We start from the raw sequence: 14,838 nt of genomic DNA, 5'->3' as shown, positions 1-14,838 counted from the left end.
AGCCCCGAAAATTGTGTTGCTATATCGCTCGGACTTTGAGAAAACAGTCCCAACGCAAACAAGACATTGGCTGGGTACGTGTATCGCTGTTTCTGACAAGACAAAAAAAGGGAAACATGCCATAATCATTTCATGACTCATATCTGCCATGTCATATCCAATCTGAAACCCGACGGTATCATCGTAATTCATCTCGTGTCGTCATCAAACCATCTTCAGCACGAGCGCCCAGGCTCGCAGGACCGCAATAAGATCTTGTCAGGTCAGAGTAGCCAACATGGCCTTCATCAGCCTCGGCGGAGGACCTGTATCAGTGACCAGAGGCGATTAGTGGAACGTTCCCAGAAACAGCATACCGTCGGACAGGGGAAGAAGGAAAGGAAGGTGAAAGTACTACCAGCCAACCTAAGATCTCAAACAGAAAGAAAACCGATAACAGAATAAGAGAAAAAAGAAGAAACAAGACGGAAAAGAGGGAAAAAAAATAACATGGTACAAGACCGCGCAAAGAAAACGCACCGTCAGGAAACTACCGGTACCTCGGCACGCTAATAGACAGCCTACCTCTCTTATCCTTCTCGATCCTCGGTCCCGACGCCCTGGCCGGTTCCTGGATCCTCTCCACCTCCTCCTCGTACAGCACCAGCTCGCCCGTGTTCAGCCGCTCAGCGCGCACCAGATCGCCTCTGCTCCGGCTCCGGTGCCGACTGCGCGAGTGCCGACTGCGCTCCCGCCGCGTGAGCTGCTTTTCGAGGTGCCGGATCTCGGAGCGCAGGTCCTCCGTCTCGTAGGCGTCGCGGCGGTGGTGCCCGGCCAGCGCGACCGGCCCGATGGGGACGTGGCTGGACACCTCGCGCGCCACGACGGCCGTCGGGCTGCTGGTGCGGCTGGTGGTGTACGTGTCGTAGGACGACGATGTGTCGTACGAGGACGTGGTGTAGCGGCTGGTGGAGCCATCGCGAACGTCGCGGATGACGGTCGTCTTGACAACTTCGGGTTGCTGGTAGTGAGGTGGCGGATTGGCTTCAATGATCACTGGTCCGTTTCCTGAAACTGTGCCGGTGACGACCTGGGTGGATGGGGGAGGCGGCGGCGGCAGGGCAGCAGCGCCTTCGTAGACCTCGGTCCGATGCTCGATGCGTTCTTCGATGATGTCGCCGGCGCTGGAGCGGGCGGCCATGATTTCGAGTTCGCCTGTTTCGGTCAGCTCCGCTAACCCTGGAACTGGACGGGGAAAAATCATGATGTACGCACTCTTCTTGTACTTGTCGCTGAGCTTCAACAGGTCGTGAATATTCTGCTGGCCAAGCGCCTTTTGCACAATGATCACGTTGCCCTTTGGGAACCCGTCAGCATCCCCTGCCGCAAGCTCTTTGTGTTCAGGGCTGGATGCACGCGAAAGCCTTACCTCCTCTACATATGGATACCCTAGCTCGATAAGCGCCCGCTTCGACACCAGCCGAGCCGGTATGCGCGTCTTGCCCCTTTTGGGGTACTCGCTCCTCGATGTCCGGATGGTGCCGCGACTCTCGCTCGACGAGCTGCTGGACCTGGAGGAAGACCTGGACTGCCCTCTCCGGCTCGTTCCCTTCGAATCGCGGCTCCTCGTCCTCCGCCGTGTCCTGATGACCTCTGTCTCCCGCACCCTCCCCGGATAAGCGTGCAAGTCGTCTTCTTTGTACCGGTGTGGGCAGGCCACGTGAATCTCGTCCCTCTCGCCATACCTCCGCGGCGGGGTCAGCGCCTTGGCCCGCGGCAGCGGAATGTCCACGTACGGGGGCACACGGTAATCGTCTCTCCTTGCCGGAGGGCCGTACTCGTCCCGCTCCAGCTCCCGCTCCCAGTACCGCCTCGCCGGCTTCCGATCGAAGGTATCCAGGCTCGACTGCCGCCGGATCAGGCGGGCGGCGGGCCGCCTCGGCGGTTCCGGTGAGGGGCTACGGTATCGCTCCTTTTCGATCACCACTCTCGACCTCTCTACCTCCTCTCGCGGAGGAGGCGAGACGGGGCGGCGCCAATACTCGGGCGGTGAGAGTGACGACCGCCTCCGGCGGGTCGGTCGCGGACCGCGGCCAACATCGTCGTCGTTGTCGTCGTCGCTGTCGTCGTAAACGACCCTCCGTCGCTCGCGCGACCGCTCCCGCTCGCGGATGACGACATCGCTGTCGCTGCCGTCGTCGGGGAATCGGTGTGGTGGAGGCCGGGACCTTCGTCGCACGTACACGCGGTCGTCCTCCTCTTCGAAGCGCTCGCGCACGTCGCCGCGGCGGTCGCGGTCGCGGTCGCGGTCGCGGTCTCTCTCGTACTCAAACCGATCGCGGTCCCAGAGCTCGGCCGTGGGACGGTCGGCACTGGTCCGGTAGGCCATAGTCGTCGGGTTGGGGAGGTAGCGCAGGGTGAACCCAATGTTGCGTGTGCGGGTGTGTGAGTGTGTGCTTGCGTGCGAGTGTGTCAGGGAAGGAGGGGTTTGAGTTGGTTTAGTGGGGCAGGATCGCGGAGCGCAGACGTGCGCTCCCAAGATCAGAAGTTAGATGGGATGAAGTCGGTGATTCTTGCATATGTATGGCCCGATCGATATTTGGGTCTCTCCAGAAGGGCGGAGTCACACACTGGTTCCTGGTTCAAGTTGTGAGTTGCAGGAGAATGTTGGTCTGATGACGACACAGTCGACCGGGGGGTCATGAGCCAAAGAGGACGCCAAGGCTCTCGGACCCAATGGTGTACGAAGTCCCTCGTTTAGGGGGTTTGGTCAGCTCAAGTACAAGGGGTTTGGTCAGGTCACCTAAGAACTGCTCGTTTGCCGCCCCCTGCTCGTTTCACGGCAAGTGCAAAAGCCTAAGACCCACATTACCCCGACAAAGCCTCGAACTTTCTCCGAACTTTTTCCTCGTGTCGGTCTTGTGTAGTGTATCCGTAGTGTACGGAGTAGTGTACTATGTACGGATTGCTCTCGGGGTAGATGGAAATCACGGCCTACAAAACTTTAGCAGGGCCACGCACTGAGGAGTGCACGTAGGAAGTCTTGGTGTTGGAAGCGAGGCATCCCCTGATCTTGCGGTACTTCCAGACTCCGACTGAGCACCAAATTTGGAAGCATTTGCTCTTGATGCAGTCAACACTTCAACCAACAGAAAAAAACTGTTCCCAAAGCACCATGAGGCTATCTTTTGCAGATCCCTCCTTGGTATCTCCACTATGGTACCTCAGCACCGGATGGGTAAACCGCGGTGGCTCGCGGGTCCGGCCGAAACGGAGGAATCTAATGTACTACAGAGTAATGGTTCATCAGGATACCATCATGCTCGGTGCTTCCCTTTGGAGGCTCCTCTTAAGACATTGAGCACTTCCGTCCCGCCCCGTCCAACTCCCACTCTCAAGCCGAGCGTTGAATGAATGGAAATTTTAGCTGCTGTTTGAAGGGTTTGCCGGCTGTGCTTGTTATGTAGGTATGTACATACATCCATACATACCATGACGTCTTAAACCTAGCACCACGCCTAGCGTCGCACCGGCGAAGCGGGTTGAAAGCCTCAATCATTGGCTGAACTCAATGAGCGGTCCAAATTTGCGGAGCGGCTCTTCCTCGGCTTCGGCCCTTCGATCAAACACTAGCAAGCGAGACGGGAGAGTGGTGGATTTTGTGAGATATTGGCAGGTATTTTAAACCTCTGTTTTGCCTCTCTTGCAACACCATGCAGAACTTTTGTTTCGTGCCCCGGATCTGGTGCTTTTATGCGCAGATGTAAAACCAGACATCGCCTTTTTTCCCCCAATCAACTCCGGAATAATGTGATCAAGCAAATGACGAAAAGAAACGCCCTCATACAACCCAAAGCATCCCCTCAGCCGGCCTATTGCGCAACCTCGACCGAAGCGCTGTTCGATTGAGCAGCAGGCTGTTGCAACGTCAAGTGGAAGCTACGGATAATCGAGTCGGCGTCGTCGATGGCAATTGGCCGCACATCAGCCAACGCCTTGATCTTGGCAGTACTAGAAACGAGCCGTTAGTCCAGTGCCTCGTTCCAGAGCGCCTCTGGGATATACGTACACCTCCTTGATCTGGTCGTCAGTCATAGCCAGGCCGAGCTGTCCAGCTCTTGTCTTGACCGCGTTCCAGCCAGTCAGACGCGAGGCGAAGTGGACGTAGCGGGTCAGACCGAAGTCGGCAGGGTTCAGAATCTCGTATGTGCTGGGGTTGTTGAGGATAGCCTTGGCGTGGATGCCGGCCTTATGAGTGAAGGCGCAGAAGCCCGTGATGGGGTTGTTGAAGGGGGTGTTGACCTCAACGGCCTCGGCGACCATGTCCTCAATCTGAGTGAACAAGAGGTCAGGGCCATGCTCGTGAAAATACGCGGGAATGCGCGACTTACCTCCTTGAGCATGTGGAGCTTGTACTTGCTCTTGACATACTCAGGGGCGCTCACAACCATGCGGGCGAGAAGACCGCCAAGGGGAGTGATGCCATTGCGCTCGCCAACTGGTCATCCTGTTAGCGACCAGCGGCTGAAAACATAAGCGTGGAGGTACTTACTGCCGAGCACGCTGGTGTCGATATGAGTGGCACCGGCCTCGAGGGCGCAGTAGCTGAGATGGGTTAGCAGCCGTCAGTCAAACAACGTGGATGAACAACGTACGCGTTCGCGATACTGCAACCGGTATCGTTGTGGAAGTGGGTCTCGATATCGCAAGAGACCACGCCTCGGAGCGTCCGGACGAGCTGGAAGGTATGTCAACACAAGAAGGCGCAACAACCCAGAATAATGATCACATACGTCGTAGACCTGCCTGGGGGAAGCACAACCAACGGTATCGGCGATACCCACACGGTTTACGCCAACCTTGTCAACCGCCCTGTACAGGGAAAGAAGGTCGACGAGGTCGGACCGGAAAGAGTCCTCGCTGGAAACTGCCAGCTGTTAGAATCTGCGTCGAGAAAAAAAAAAAAAAAGAAAGAAAGAAGGGGCACGGGCTAAAGAACGGCCGGCCTGCAGAGGCCCGGGGCAGCAAGGTCTGGTCCGTTCGCCAGTCCGTGAAGAACTTGGTCTGACGACAACACTACCCGGGAAGCGGGCACAGGCAGCTCAAGTGGGAACATGCAATGCGACGAGGGGGTACCACTTACAGCGCACTTCAAGGCCCTTGGACTTGATGTACTCGATCACCTCAATCGCCGTCTTCTCGATGTAGGCCATGTCCTTGCCATGGCTGTGTTCCCGGAGGAAGCTAGATGTGCCGATGACAACGTCCAGACCATCGACACCAGTCTCGACTGCGAGCTTGGCATCACGCATGTCGCAGCGAACATCTTGGTGGGGCGTTAGCAGGGGGCCGTTGGGTGGACCGCCGAGATCGGTGACTCACGTGTCAGAATCTTGGCCTATTGCGAGCAGTTAGCCGACGTGACATGTGTGTCTCGGAAGCAGGGAGGAGCGTACCCTGAGGCCGAGCTTGCAGATGGCCTCGCAGTCCTTGCGCGACTGCTCAGACGCAGCGGGCGAGGTCAACTCGATATAGTCAACACCGAACTCATCAAGGGCTGGGTTTCGGAGTCAGTGGCGCGCGACAATGGCTCGAGCGAGGGTTCGACTGTCATACCCTTAGCACTGTAGACAAGATCCAGGTCAGTTAAAGACCAAAGGGAAAGATTACAAGCATGTCGGGTGATACGAACATCTTGATCTTGGTCTCGGTGTCGAAGTAGGCGTTGGCGAATTGCTCGCCCTCTATCAATTGCAGTCAGCGGGGAAGTGTGGAGGGGCATTTTTGCGCCGATTACGGACCGCGCAGAGTCGACTCGATAATCTTGAACTTGTCGACATTGGACAGGAAATCGCCGACAGGCTGGTAGGGGCTCGAACGGAAATGGGCACCCTGTAATTGTGTGTGAGTGCGAGCATCACGGCAGCGCGGGGACCGGAGGTGACGTGGTTGCCTCGATAAGGCCCGATGATAAAGGGCGTTTGTTCTCTTAAGACCATACGTACCTGGCTTGCAGTACCGTAGGCGCCATTGGCCGCCGCACCGTTTGTTCCGTTTGTGCCAGACATTGTCACTGTTCCTGTCTACCTTGGGGGGCCGGGTCTGGGTGTTGCGCGAGATAGAGCAATTCTGGGGAAGGAGTCTGTTTGAAATGAGCAAGAGAATGGGGGAGAGATGGGAAGCTTCCCGACGTCGCTGAAATACTCGTTTTCCCCTGCCCCTCCCCAATGTGAGTGACTCAAGCAGAGTTTTTTTTTTTTTTTTTTTTTGGCCGGCACCTGGTAACCGCAGCAAGCCCGCCCCGCAATGCACTGGGAAGAACGCCCCTTGGAGTCCCAGGGCAGCCCCAAAACAACGATTGTGATTGGATGGCCGACTGTCAAACTCGATTCGCACACGTCAGAGTCCGCCCCGAGCTTTTACCCGTCCGCATCTTCCAGATCCAAAAACGATCCTAGGTGCATGCGCTAAGGTACTGATCCTGCGGACTTGTCCGCCATTTGTACGGTAAGGTACGCACGATGTAAATTTCGCAAATTGGAGCAGCCAAGCGCTCACCATATCCACAGCCAAGAGCAAGTGACTGAGCCTTGGTTGAAGGAGCCGAGCAAAAGGAGTGCTCTTCTCAGATGCTAACATAAATGTTTTGTGTATACACATCACGCTCCTCTCACTCTAGCGTGTCCGGTTGAGGCCTGGGTACCGGTTTGTCCAATGTATCAGATGGCTGAAGTTCCTGATGACTGGCAGATATGCCAAGGGGGTGCGAAGGCAATATTCCTGCAGTTTGCTTGTGTGTGTGGATGTGCGTTGTCATTATTTCTCCTATGGCATGCCATGTCGTCCTTTGCTGGCTTATGCCCATGTTTCCGCTCCAGGTTGACGCGCGGGAGGCGTACAGTCTGCAAACTCCGAGTCGACTTCAGGTGCAGCTCTTCTGAGAAGCGTCCAAACCACCCCACACCGCCCAAGAGCGCCTTGTCGCTGTGTGCATACCCTGACAAGTTAGTTTGGCAACACAGGTTTGCAAATTGTACTCCGTACACCAGGGTCTCGGGTGCCCCAGTCGCAACCCCGCAAAGACCGACACGGGAATAGCACTTGGAACGCAGGGTGCAGAGATACCTTACGTACCATATGTGCCTTACGAATTTACGTATGTACCTGGTACCTACATAATGTACGGAGGATATATAGATGTTTTAAGTACGGGTTACTCGGTACGCATATGGAGTACATCAACGTACCTCTATAACTAGTGGGGGTCCAAACTGGTCAATGCTTCCATCTCGCCCCTTCCACCCTCTAGCCAACCCCGCCAGATCTTTCCAGAGGTTGAGGGTGACTGCTGGAAATCCGGGGTCAGAAGGGCCCGTTGACTGTCTTTTTTCATATCATGACCAGACCAGACGTTCAGTCTCAAAAGTTGTCTTGTTCCTGTCAATGGTCCTCGCAAGAACTACAGTTGGTCAGACGCGTGCTGACGTTCCATTGCAGCCCCATGCCGCTTCGGCTCCTACTGGCTTTCTTACGTTCACAGTCCCTGCTTGGTGCGTTGTCAGGTGATGGGTTGCTGTGTCTGGGCCCAAGCTAAGCGTTGCCAACACCGTGTGTTGACAGTGGCCTGACCGCATCTGCGTCTGCGCCGAGGAAGTCGATCTTCCAAGGTCCCGGCTCTCGGGGCTGCTATATATAAATCAAGGGATGCGCAGCACCAGCTCAATTGACGGACAGTGTCCTCGATCGACGGGTCTTTTTACCGTACAGTTTTTAGAACGGATCATCCATCTGCATTCCGACAAACAGCAAACTACCCTGCAAGAGCATCACATCCACATAGCACTCCAAGAACACCATCACAGGTATCCGACATGTGCATAGTCCTCGTGACCACGGCCCATCCCAAGTACGCGCTGGTAGCGATCGACAACCGGGACGAGTACATCCTCCGCCCAACAAGCCGGCCGCACTGGTGGACGGCCGATCCCGAAACGCACCACGCCCCGAACGGGGTGACCAATGGTGCTAACGGGTCGATCAAGGCAAAATCGCCGGGTCCAGTCGAGATACTCTCCAGCCGAGACCTGCAAAGAGCTGAGCGTGGGACGTGGTTGGGCATCACCAAGGGAGGCAACTTCGCCGTGCTGACCAACTACCGCGAGACGGACACTCACAATGCCGCGAGTCCCGTATGCGGCACCCGCAGCCGAGGCGGCATGGTAACTGCGTGGCTACGGGCGGACCCTGCCGAGTCGACCGAGCAGTTCGTACATCGCATGCTGGAAGGCGGCGGGGTAAAGGGCGTTGGTGGCTTCTCGCTGATCTGCGGCAAGCTGCGCAAGGTTTCGGGAAAGCAGAATATTGAGCCTCTCGCCATCATCTCCAATCGCTGCGACCACGCCGGCCAGGTTGCTTGGATCTGCGGACAGCGCGGCTCCGTTTACGGCCTCAGCAACGCCACCTACCTCGATGAGGGTGAAGAGAGCGAAGAGACGGTATGGCCCAAGATCCGCAGCGGCAGGGAGTTGCTCAGCCGCGCCGTTTCGACGGCCAGCGACGAGCAGGAACTCATCGACTCCCTTTTTAACGTCCTAGACACGGACAATTTCCCCTCAGATCATACCATCGACCTAGAAGAAGGGATCCCACTCCTCAAGAACTCCATATTCATCCCGGCCTTTGGCGACAAGGAGCACCAGAGAGAGATGTGCGAGGCGCAGCAGCGGGGCAAGGTGCAGCAGAGGGACCGCAACTCGCCCGCCGCCGAAACGCTAACCAGCGTGGCGCGGCCCGATGAACACCCATGCGGCTTTCAGACGGGCCTCTACGGCACTCAGCGCCAAACCGTGATCCTCGTCGACTGGGAGGGCAACGTCACATATACGGAGCGCGCCCTGTGGGATGACAACGGGAATGCGATCCCGAGAGGGCAGGGGGATAAGACGTTCAAGTTCAAGATTGAGGGGTGGCAGCAGGAGGCGGAGCCGCGCGAATAGAGGCTGTTTCTGCCCTGAGGATTTTCCCATCTGTTATGACCAACGATGTGAACAAGACGGCCCTGGTCCCGGGTTAGAGGATTGAGAGTTGCATGAGATTTGGAGTCCGGTTCACTAACTCGAGCGTTGTATGGTCCGATGTCTTTAAACTGGGGTTCACTGGGCATCCTTGGGTTTGTCATTAAAGAAAAAGCATCGATAATTGCTACCATTGTAGAGCCGGGCTTTACGGCGGACGCGATAGATGGCAGGTTGGCGTGAATGTCGGTTGGTGTCGAACTCGGAAGCCCTTCGTCTGTTCTGCGTTAGTTTTCCACGTTGCCCAATTGATGCGCAATCCTTTTTCTTGGTTCATTCTGCAAGCACATCGCGTTTAGCTCACACCTTCCCCCTTCAATTTTGCTATCGACATCGCCTTCTCCCTTGACCGGTTTATTCTCCATCCACCACGGCCATATATCATCGCACCTTCCCCCAACTTCCGCACTTGGTGTTGCCCGAGCTTTCCTCTTTGCGAACTTCCCTGTTCGTGTACTGAGTCATTTGAGGAAGATAAGGTAAGGTACCTACCTTAAATGCAGAACCCCATCCGTCCTGGTTTGTGCCAGGCTCTTACACACTTTGTTCGACCCAACTATCGCGCGGATCCAGCACTCATTCCCAACCTTTATCAAACTCGACCTCCCTATCTTCACGCTTTAATAGCGATCTTCAGTTCTCCGCTAAAATACTATGAGCTCAAGGGCGCGGGTCAGTGTCCGGGGTTCAATAACGAGCTCCTGGTCAGAGCTAGGAATAGAAGACACCTTCCCCGGCTCGCCACTCGACTTTGACAAGGCCAAGCGCCATACTCTTCTGGACGCCATTGATCCGAAATATCCGACACAGCCCATTACCCAGCCGGTCAAGCGCGATCTCACCAACCATTCTATGCGAGCTATTCGCGAGGCCCAGGAGTTAGACCTCTCCATCTCCCCGAGAGGTACGCATACTACCTACTCTCCAATGTATCTTTATGGGTGTCTCTCACTAATGTCATTAGGGCTGCTCGCTTCGACATACGGAAATCTCTTCAAGAAACTCTCGGGAAGTCTCGAACAGAAGTCAAGTATAGTTCTTCCACCTCCCCAGATCCCCGAGCCAGATCTGAGCGTTGGAATCCCAGATCCACCAGAGGCCAGCACTTCGGCCATAGATTCTGAATACTCGGAGTCTGGAGAGTCTGAGAACTTCAGCGACACCGCCGAAGACAAGCAAAGAGCAGCCAAGACGGGGGGCGCCGCAACTCTGCCGCTCACCGTTATCGTGGACACTCTCAGACGTGCGGCCGCCCTTTTTGCACAGATCTCGTGGGGTTCAGTTCGGGTTATTGGGGCTGTCGTTCATTCGACACTTGTTGTGCTGGGGTGCTCGGTCAGCTCCGACTGTCTCCTTCTCCTGGATGTTGTGAGGGTCTGGCTACTGTTCGCCCGTCACATATACACCGCCCTGCTCTTTAGCGCACTCGTCATCTTGCTCAAGCTTCTGTCCACTGTTGGCTGGGTTGTTGGATTTTTCGATCGGAAATGGCCAACCCCAGAAACAGAGAGCGAGGTTGCTACGGCCGCAGTCAGCAAGGTTCCTGGGCCGAAACTCTCAGCTCGGCTGTGAAGGCCAATGAGCACCAAAAGCATGAATCTGAGAAGTGGTTCAAAATCGACAGAAAGTCAAAAATAATCAGCAGCCGAACTGCTGGCTACTTGATACCTTCCTTCACCGATCGGTATTCCGGTCATTCTTCGTCTTTCCTCGTTGATATCAGCAGGGATGGGCAATATCAGTATGAACCCCAACCAGCAGACTCAGACTCTACAACGTCACAGCCCAGCGTCGCAATCCCTAAGTCTCGTACCTTCAGCGTTATCTCCAGCCTTACTCAGTCCTTCTCGAGTGGCACCTTCGGGAGCCAGAAGACCAGCCGAAATGTGAGCCGGGAATCTCGGGTCATTACGGCACCGGCTCAGGGTCGAGCAACCATCCAATCGCCCATTTATCAGCATAATGCTTCTAGCAACCAACAAACCCACTTGACGTCCCAGACAGTACCAACATCAGGCTCTTATCCATCCCTCTCGAACAACCCCAAAGAGATCACGACAGCCATGCCTCCGCAGTACTGGGCCGGCCGCTTTATGGCACTACAAGACCGCTTCCACAATGAGCTTCTTGAGTCTCACCGCTTGGCCCGGATCTGCGGAGGACAACCGGATCAGCCCTTCGGAGGTATCACTCCGCAGGCCTCAGTGGCGCCACAGAACAATCCCTCGATGTCAATCTACGCCATCCCCCATGTTATTCAGGTCGGCCGACATAGCTCCGTCCCCAACAACAGCTCATTGCGACCGCGGAGCCGCAGCCGTATCCCTTGTTCCTCTACAAGCTGCGCCGTGCTGCAGCGCACATCATATAACACCAAGTCAAGCCCCCCTTCTTATGCCCACACGGTACGCTGTTTTTCCAACGACAACACCGCTACTGTGGATGTGCCCTATCAGAATCGCCACGGTTACGCCCATCTCCTGACGACAGGCGAGAACACCATCCAAGAGCTTCCCTCGGCCGCAACTCCCAGCCACTCACACGGCGAAGACGATGGCAGCGGTATGAAAAATAACAAGGCGTGCAGCGCTATCACTGTCACAGGATTATCCATTTGCCAAGAGGCAAACGCCACCACCATCAATCAGAACACGCCTCTCAACAGTTTCACCACCGCCGCGGCCGCCTCCGCCTCGGCTGCTGCCACTGCCGCTGCTCCAATTGACGGAGACGATGCCTCGCGCACGCGCCGTGTTTTTGTGCACCTCGAGAGCCTGTGCACAACAGACGCCGCGCGGGCTTCGCTGCGCCAGTGGCAGGCCGCGTATGCGCACAGAATGGGCACCGACGGCGGGCTCAATCGAATGGAAACAAGGGCGAAAGCGTCGAGCACGGAGCAGAAACAGAAACAGAAGCAGGAACATGGAGCTACGGGTCATGGGTGCGTTGGCGCCTCCCTCTATGCCAGTGTTAGTGTCGGGCGCTAGAATCCTCCGATGCCGTCTCTTGGCCACGGGCACGAGTTTGGAAGGCGGGGAAAGGAAATGGTCAGGCGGCTGAAGCGCAGCCTTGTGGGGGGCGGCAACAGCGGCAAGAAGCATCTTGTGAGTGAGGAGCGGGAGAGTGATGGTGGTGGCGGTGGTGATGGGAGTGGGAGCGCGGAAGCTGCGGAGGGGTACTTGGCGGACCTGGAGAGTCTGGCAGTGAGCGAGAGAGAGGAGGGAAGGGAGAAGGAGAAATAAAAGGAAATGGCGGGCGGCACATAGTTTAGCTTCTTCTAGAGCGTTCTTGGGCTTTCAGGTTCGTTTCAGACTGTTTATGTTTTGTTCTGTTTCCAGAGGAGCAACTGGGTATGAGCGCCTTTTGTTTGATGTGGATGCTACTCACTGTACGAAATAGTCAATAGGCGTAGATGAACAGCCGTTGTCAGCGACTGGCAGCCTAATCAGGTTCAGAATGGGCGCAAGATTTGACAATGTTTGGCCGGCTAGTGCTGAGCGGGAGCAGTCGACGGTTACAACACAATGGGACAAACTCGGGCGGCGTGGTTGGGTTGGCAGCACTATACCAGGCGAAGAAGATCTGAACAGCGTGTTCATGAACTCATCATTATTCTCCCCTGGAATCCCGTAACAAAGTTGAAGACTTTCCTCCCTTCCAGTTGTTCTTTTCAACGCCAGAGAACTCCGTCTAATGCGGTAAACCCCCAGAAAAAAAGGAAGCCGATCCCGTACTTTCTTTGTTGCTCTTTGACCCATAGTGCATGTGCCATCACTCTGCCCTCTTACGGCTCTTCAAGTAATCCCTCAGCTGCTCAATCTTGCTGGCATAAAACATCCTCTTCTTATCGCTCTTCCACACCAGCACGCCAATCTCGTCGGCGTAGGCGCTCAGAGAGAGGTACTCGTCGAGCGAGTCAAAGTCCTTGAAGAGGAAGCCGGCCGAGGTGCGCATGCGCTCGTTCTCGAGCTGCCACAGCCGGATCTGGTCGACGACGGTGGGCGGCAGCACGGGCCGGCCGGTGGCGGCGGCGGCGCGCACCATCTGCTCGTGGGCGTGCGAGGCAAGGTAGCTGATGATCTGGTCGGCGGTGATGCCGAAGCCGATGGCGCGGCGGATCGAGTCGCGGGTCAGGCGGCCCGTGGCCATGCCGGCGAAGCGCATGTTGAGCTGGGTGAAGAGGGCGAGGACGGCGATCTGGAGCGGGGAGGAGGTGTAGGCGTAGAGGCGGTAGTTGGTCTCGATGATGACGGAGCCCTTGCTGGCGGCCGACGTCTCGGGCGTCGTGCCCAGGCTGGAGGCGTCGCCCGGGTTGTTGGCGGCCGCGGCGCTGAAGCCGGACGAGACGGAGCGGAGGGACGAGGCGGAGCTGGTCAGCGTCGTGGCCAGGCGGGTGGGGAAGTACTGGCGCGTGTCCTCGCGCGGGATGTAGATGAGGCCGAAGTCGACGAGGGCGGGGAGCATGTTGCGGCGCGTCTCGCTGAGCGCGTCCGTGTCGTATGCCCGCCCGAGCTCGAGCGAGGCGAGCATGAAGAGGAAAGACAGCATGTCGATGCTGTCCGCCTTGGCAGCCGCCGCCGCCGCCCCGCCTTTGCCCTGCTCGGCCGCCCCCTTGGCGCGGTCGGCCGCCTCGAGCCAGAGCAGGAGCAGCGTCCAGACCTGCGCGTTGGCCTCCTGGAGGAGGAAGGTGAAGCCGGCCTGGGTGATGCCGACCCCGGCCTTGGTGTCGCTCCTGCGCTCGACCAGCCGCCCGATCAGCAGCAGATCCTTGACGCTGGCCTTGGGGCCTCCGACGGACCCGCCGCCGCCGCCTTCCCCCTGCGCGGGCACGCTGTTCACGACGTAGTGCAGGATGTCCTCCCATTTCCTGCGGGCGTAGCTGTCGAGATAGGCAATGTCGATCCGGGGGTCGACCGGCAGGGTGCTGGGCACGCCGAAGCTGTTGTGGGTACCGCCGCCCTCGAGGGCCAGACGCAGACTGTTTCTGAAATTGGTCGTGAGCTGTATCTCCTGCGGCTTGTCCTTGCCGGGCGGGGTGATCTGGACAATGTGCAGCGATCGCAGGATGGAGAGGGCCCGATCGCGCTGCATCTTCCCCTCGGGGCGCACCCAGACATCGAGCTCGGAGAGCAGCATCGGCGAGGGCATGTAGAGGAGCGCCTGGACGAAGACCTTGGCCAGGGGAGGCAGCATGCGGCGGAAGATGGCAAAGGCGGTGGAGGGCTGCTGGTAGAGCTTGCGAAAGGTGGTGCCCGGCAGCTTCTCCAGATAGTCGGAGAGCTGGTACGACTGCTGGCCGACTGACATTTTTTTTATTTTTTTTTTTTTTTTTTTTTTTTTTATTTTCGATCCGACGAGTCGGGGTCGTCACTTGGGCTCGCGTCGCGCAGCAGAGTCGACTTTTACGTGCTATCCGATCGCATTATCGGCGCTGTGGCGGCTCGCACTGCCGGGCTCGTGATGCGGCAGCGCGATGGGATGCGTGGTGGCTGACGGGGACTCCCAAGGTAGCGCTGCCGTGGAGCTTCCGCCCGTTGACGACGACGTTGTGGAAGTTGATTCAAGGTTTCGGCCTCGATGGACTGCTATCAAGAAGCCCTTGTTCAGGCGCACGTCCCGATGCCAAGCCTGCAGGCAGCGCTATCGACAGGGGTCCTTACTGTAAGTCTAGCGGGGGTCAGCGCGAAGAGCCGCTGTGCGCTGCAAGCCATTCCGGGCAGGTTCCATCAACGTCACAGTGGGGATCTGTTCCGGTCCCGAGTCCCGAATCTAGTGTAACTTGGGT

At 57.1% G+C, this 14,838-nt stretch overlaps 6 protein-coding genes across 6 annotated transcripts; 3 read left to right on the top strand and 3 right to left on the bottom strand.

The window, feature by feature from the left end:
• Positions 1 to 529: 529 nt before the first annotated feature.
• P884DRAFT_279699 (uncharacterized protein) lies at positions 530 to 2,368 on the bottom strand (the record flags this gene model as incomplete). Its single annotated transcript, XM_069443347.1, has 3 exons — positions 530 to 1,194; positions 1,255 to 1,336; positions 1,409 to 2,368. 3 exons carry the CDS (start codon positions 2,366 to 2,368, stop codon positions 530 to 532), a joined length of 1,707 nt encoding a protein of 568 aa, XP_069295246.1.
• A 1,139-nt stretch (positions 2,369 to 3,507) lies between these two features.
• On the bottom strand, positions 3,508 to 6,248 carry P884DRAFT_262957 (HMGL-like-domain-containing protein). Its single transcript, XM_069441711.1, has 13 exons — positions 5,985 to 6,248; positions 5,781 to 5,871; positions 5,672 to 5,723; positions 5,596 to 5,603; positions 5,436 to 5,536; positions 5,362 to 5,377; positions 5,123 to 5,305; positions 4,773 to 4,906; positions 4,635 to 4,717; positions 4,532 to 4,584; positions 4,371 to 4,477; positions 4,049 to 4,311; positions 3,508 to 3,990 (listed from the first exon to the last, which is right to left on the bottom strand). Exons 1-13 carry the CDS (start codon positions 6,045 to 6,047, stop codon positions 3,852 to 3,854), a joined length of 1,293 nt encoding a protein of 430 aa, XP_069295245.1. The 5' UTR covers positions 6,048 to 6,248; the 3' UTR covers positions 3,508 to 3,851.
• Positions 6,249 to 6,622: 374 nt separating this feature from the next.
• Positions 6,623 to 6,975, top strand: P884DRAFT_313505 (uncharacterized protein; the record flags this gene model as incomplete). Its single annotated transcript, XM_069445230.1, has 1 exon — positions 6,623 to 6,975. A coding segment is annotated over exon 1 (282 nt), but the record flags the coding sequence as incomplete, so codon positions are not given.
• An 875-nt stretch (positions 6,976 to 7,850) lies between these two features.
• On the top strand, positions 7,851 to 8,975 carry P884DRAFT_207182 (NRDE protein-domain-containing protein; the record flags this gene model as incomplete). Its single annotated transcript, XM_069438773.1, has 1 exon — positions 7,851 to 8,975. One exon carries the CDS (start codon positions 7,851 to 7,853, stop codon positions 8,973 to 8,975), a length of 1,125 nt encoding a protein of 374 aa, XP_069295243.1.
• A 732-nt stretch (positions 8,976 to 9,707) lies between these two features.
• P884DRAFT_279696 (uncharacterized protein) lies at positions 9,708 to 12,040 on the top strand (the record flags this gene model as incomplete). The annotated part of the gene is made up of 3 exons (XM_069443346.1): positions 9,708 to 9,957; positions 10,018 to 10,583; positions 10,838 to 12,040. 3 exons carry the CDS (start codon positions 9,708 to 9,710, stop codon positions 12,038 to 12,040), a joined length of 2,019 nt encoding a protein of 672 aa, XP_069295242.1.
• A 522-nt stretch (positions 12,041 to 12,562) lies between these two features.
• P884DRAFT_262955 (transcription factor TFIIH subunit p52/Tfb2) lies at positions 12,563 to 14,354 on the bottom strand. Its single transcript, XM_069441710.1, has one exon. The coding sequence runs from the start codon at positions 14,244 to 14,246 to the stop codon at positions 12,825 to 12,827; it is 1,422 nt and encodes a 473-aa protein (XP_069295241.1). The 5' UTR covers positions 14,247 to 14,354; the 3' UTR covers positions 12,563 to 12,824.
• Between the last annotated feature and the right edge of the window lie 484 nt (positions 14,355 to 14,838).

Source organism: Thermothelomyces heterothallicus (assembly GCF_042370625.1).
Source record: "Thermothelomyces heterothallicus CBS 202.75 unplaced genomic scaffold P884_scaffold_23, whole genome shotgun sequence".
Taxonomy (NCBI): domain Eukaryota; kingdom Fungi; phylum Ascomycota; class Sordariomycetes; order Sordariales; family Chaetomiaceae; genus Thermothelomyces; species Thermothelomyces heterothallicus.
Note: the sequence above shows the minus strand (reverse complement) of the source record. Positions and strands in the feature narration are given on the sequence as shown.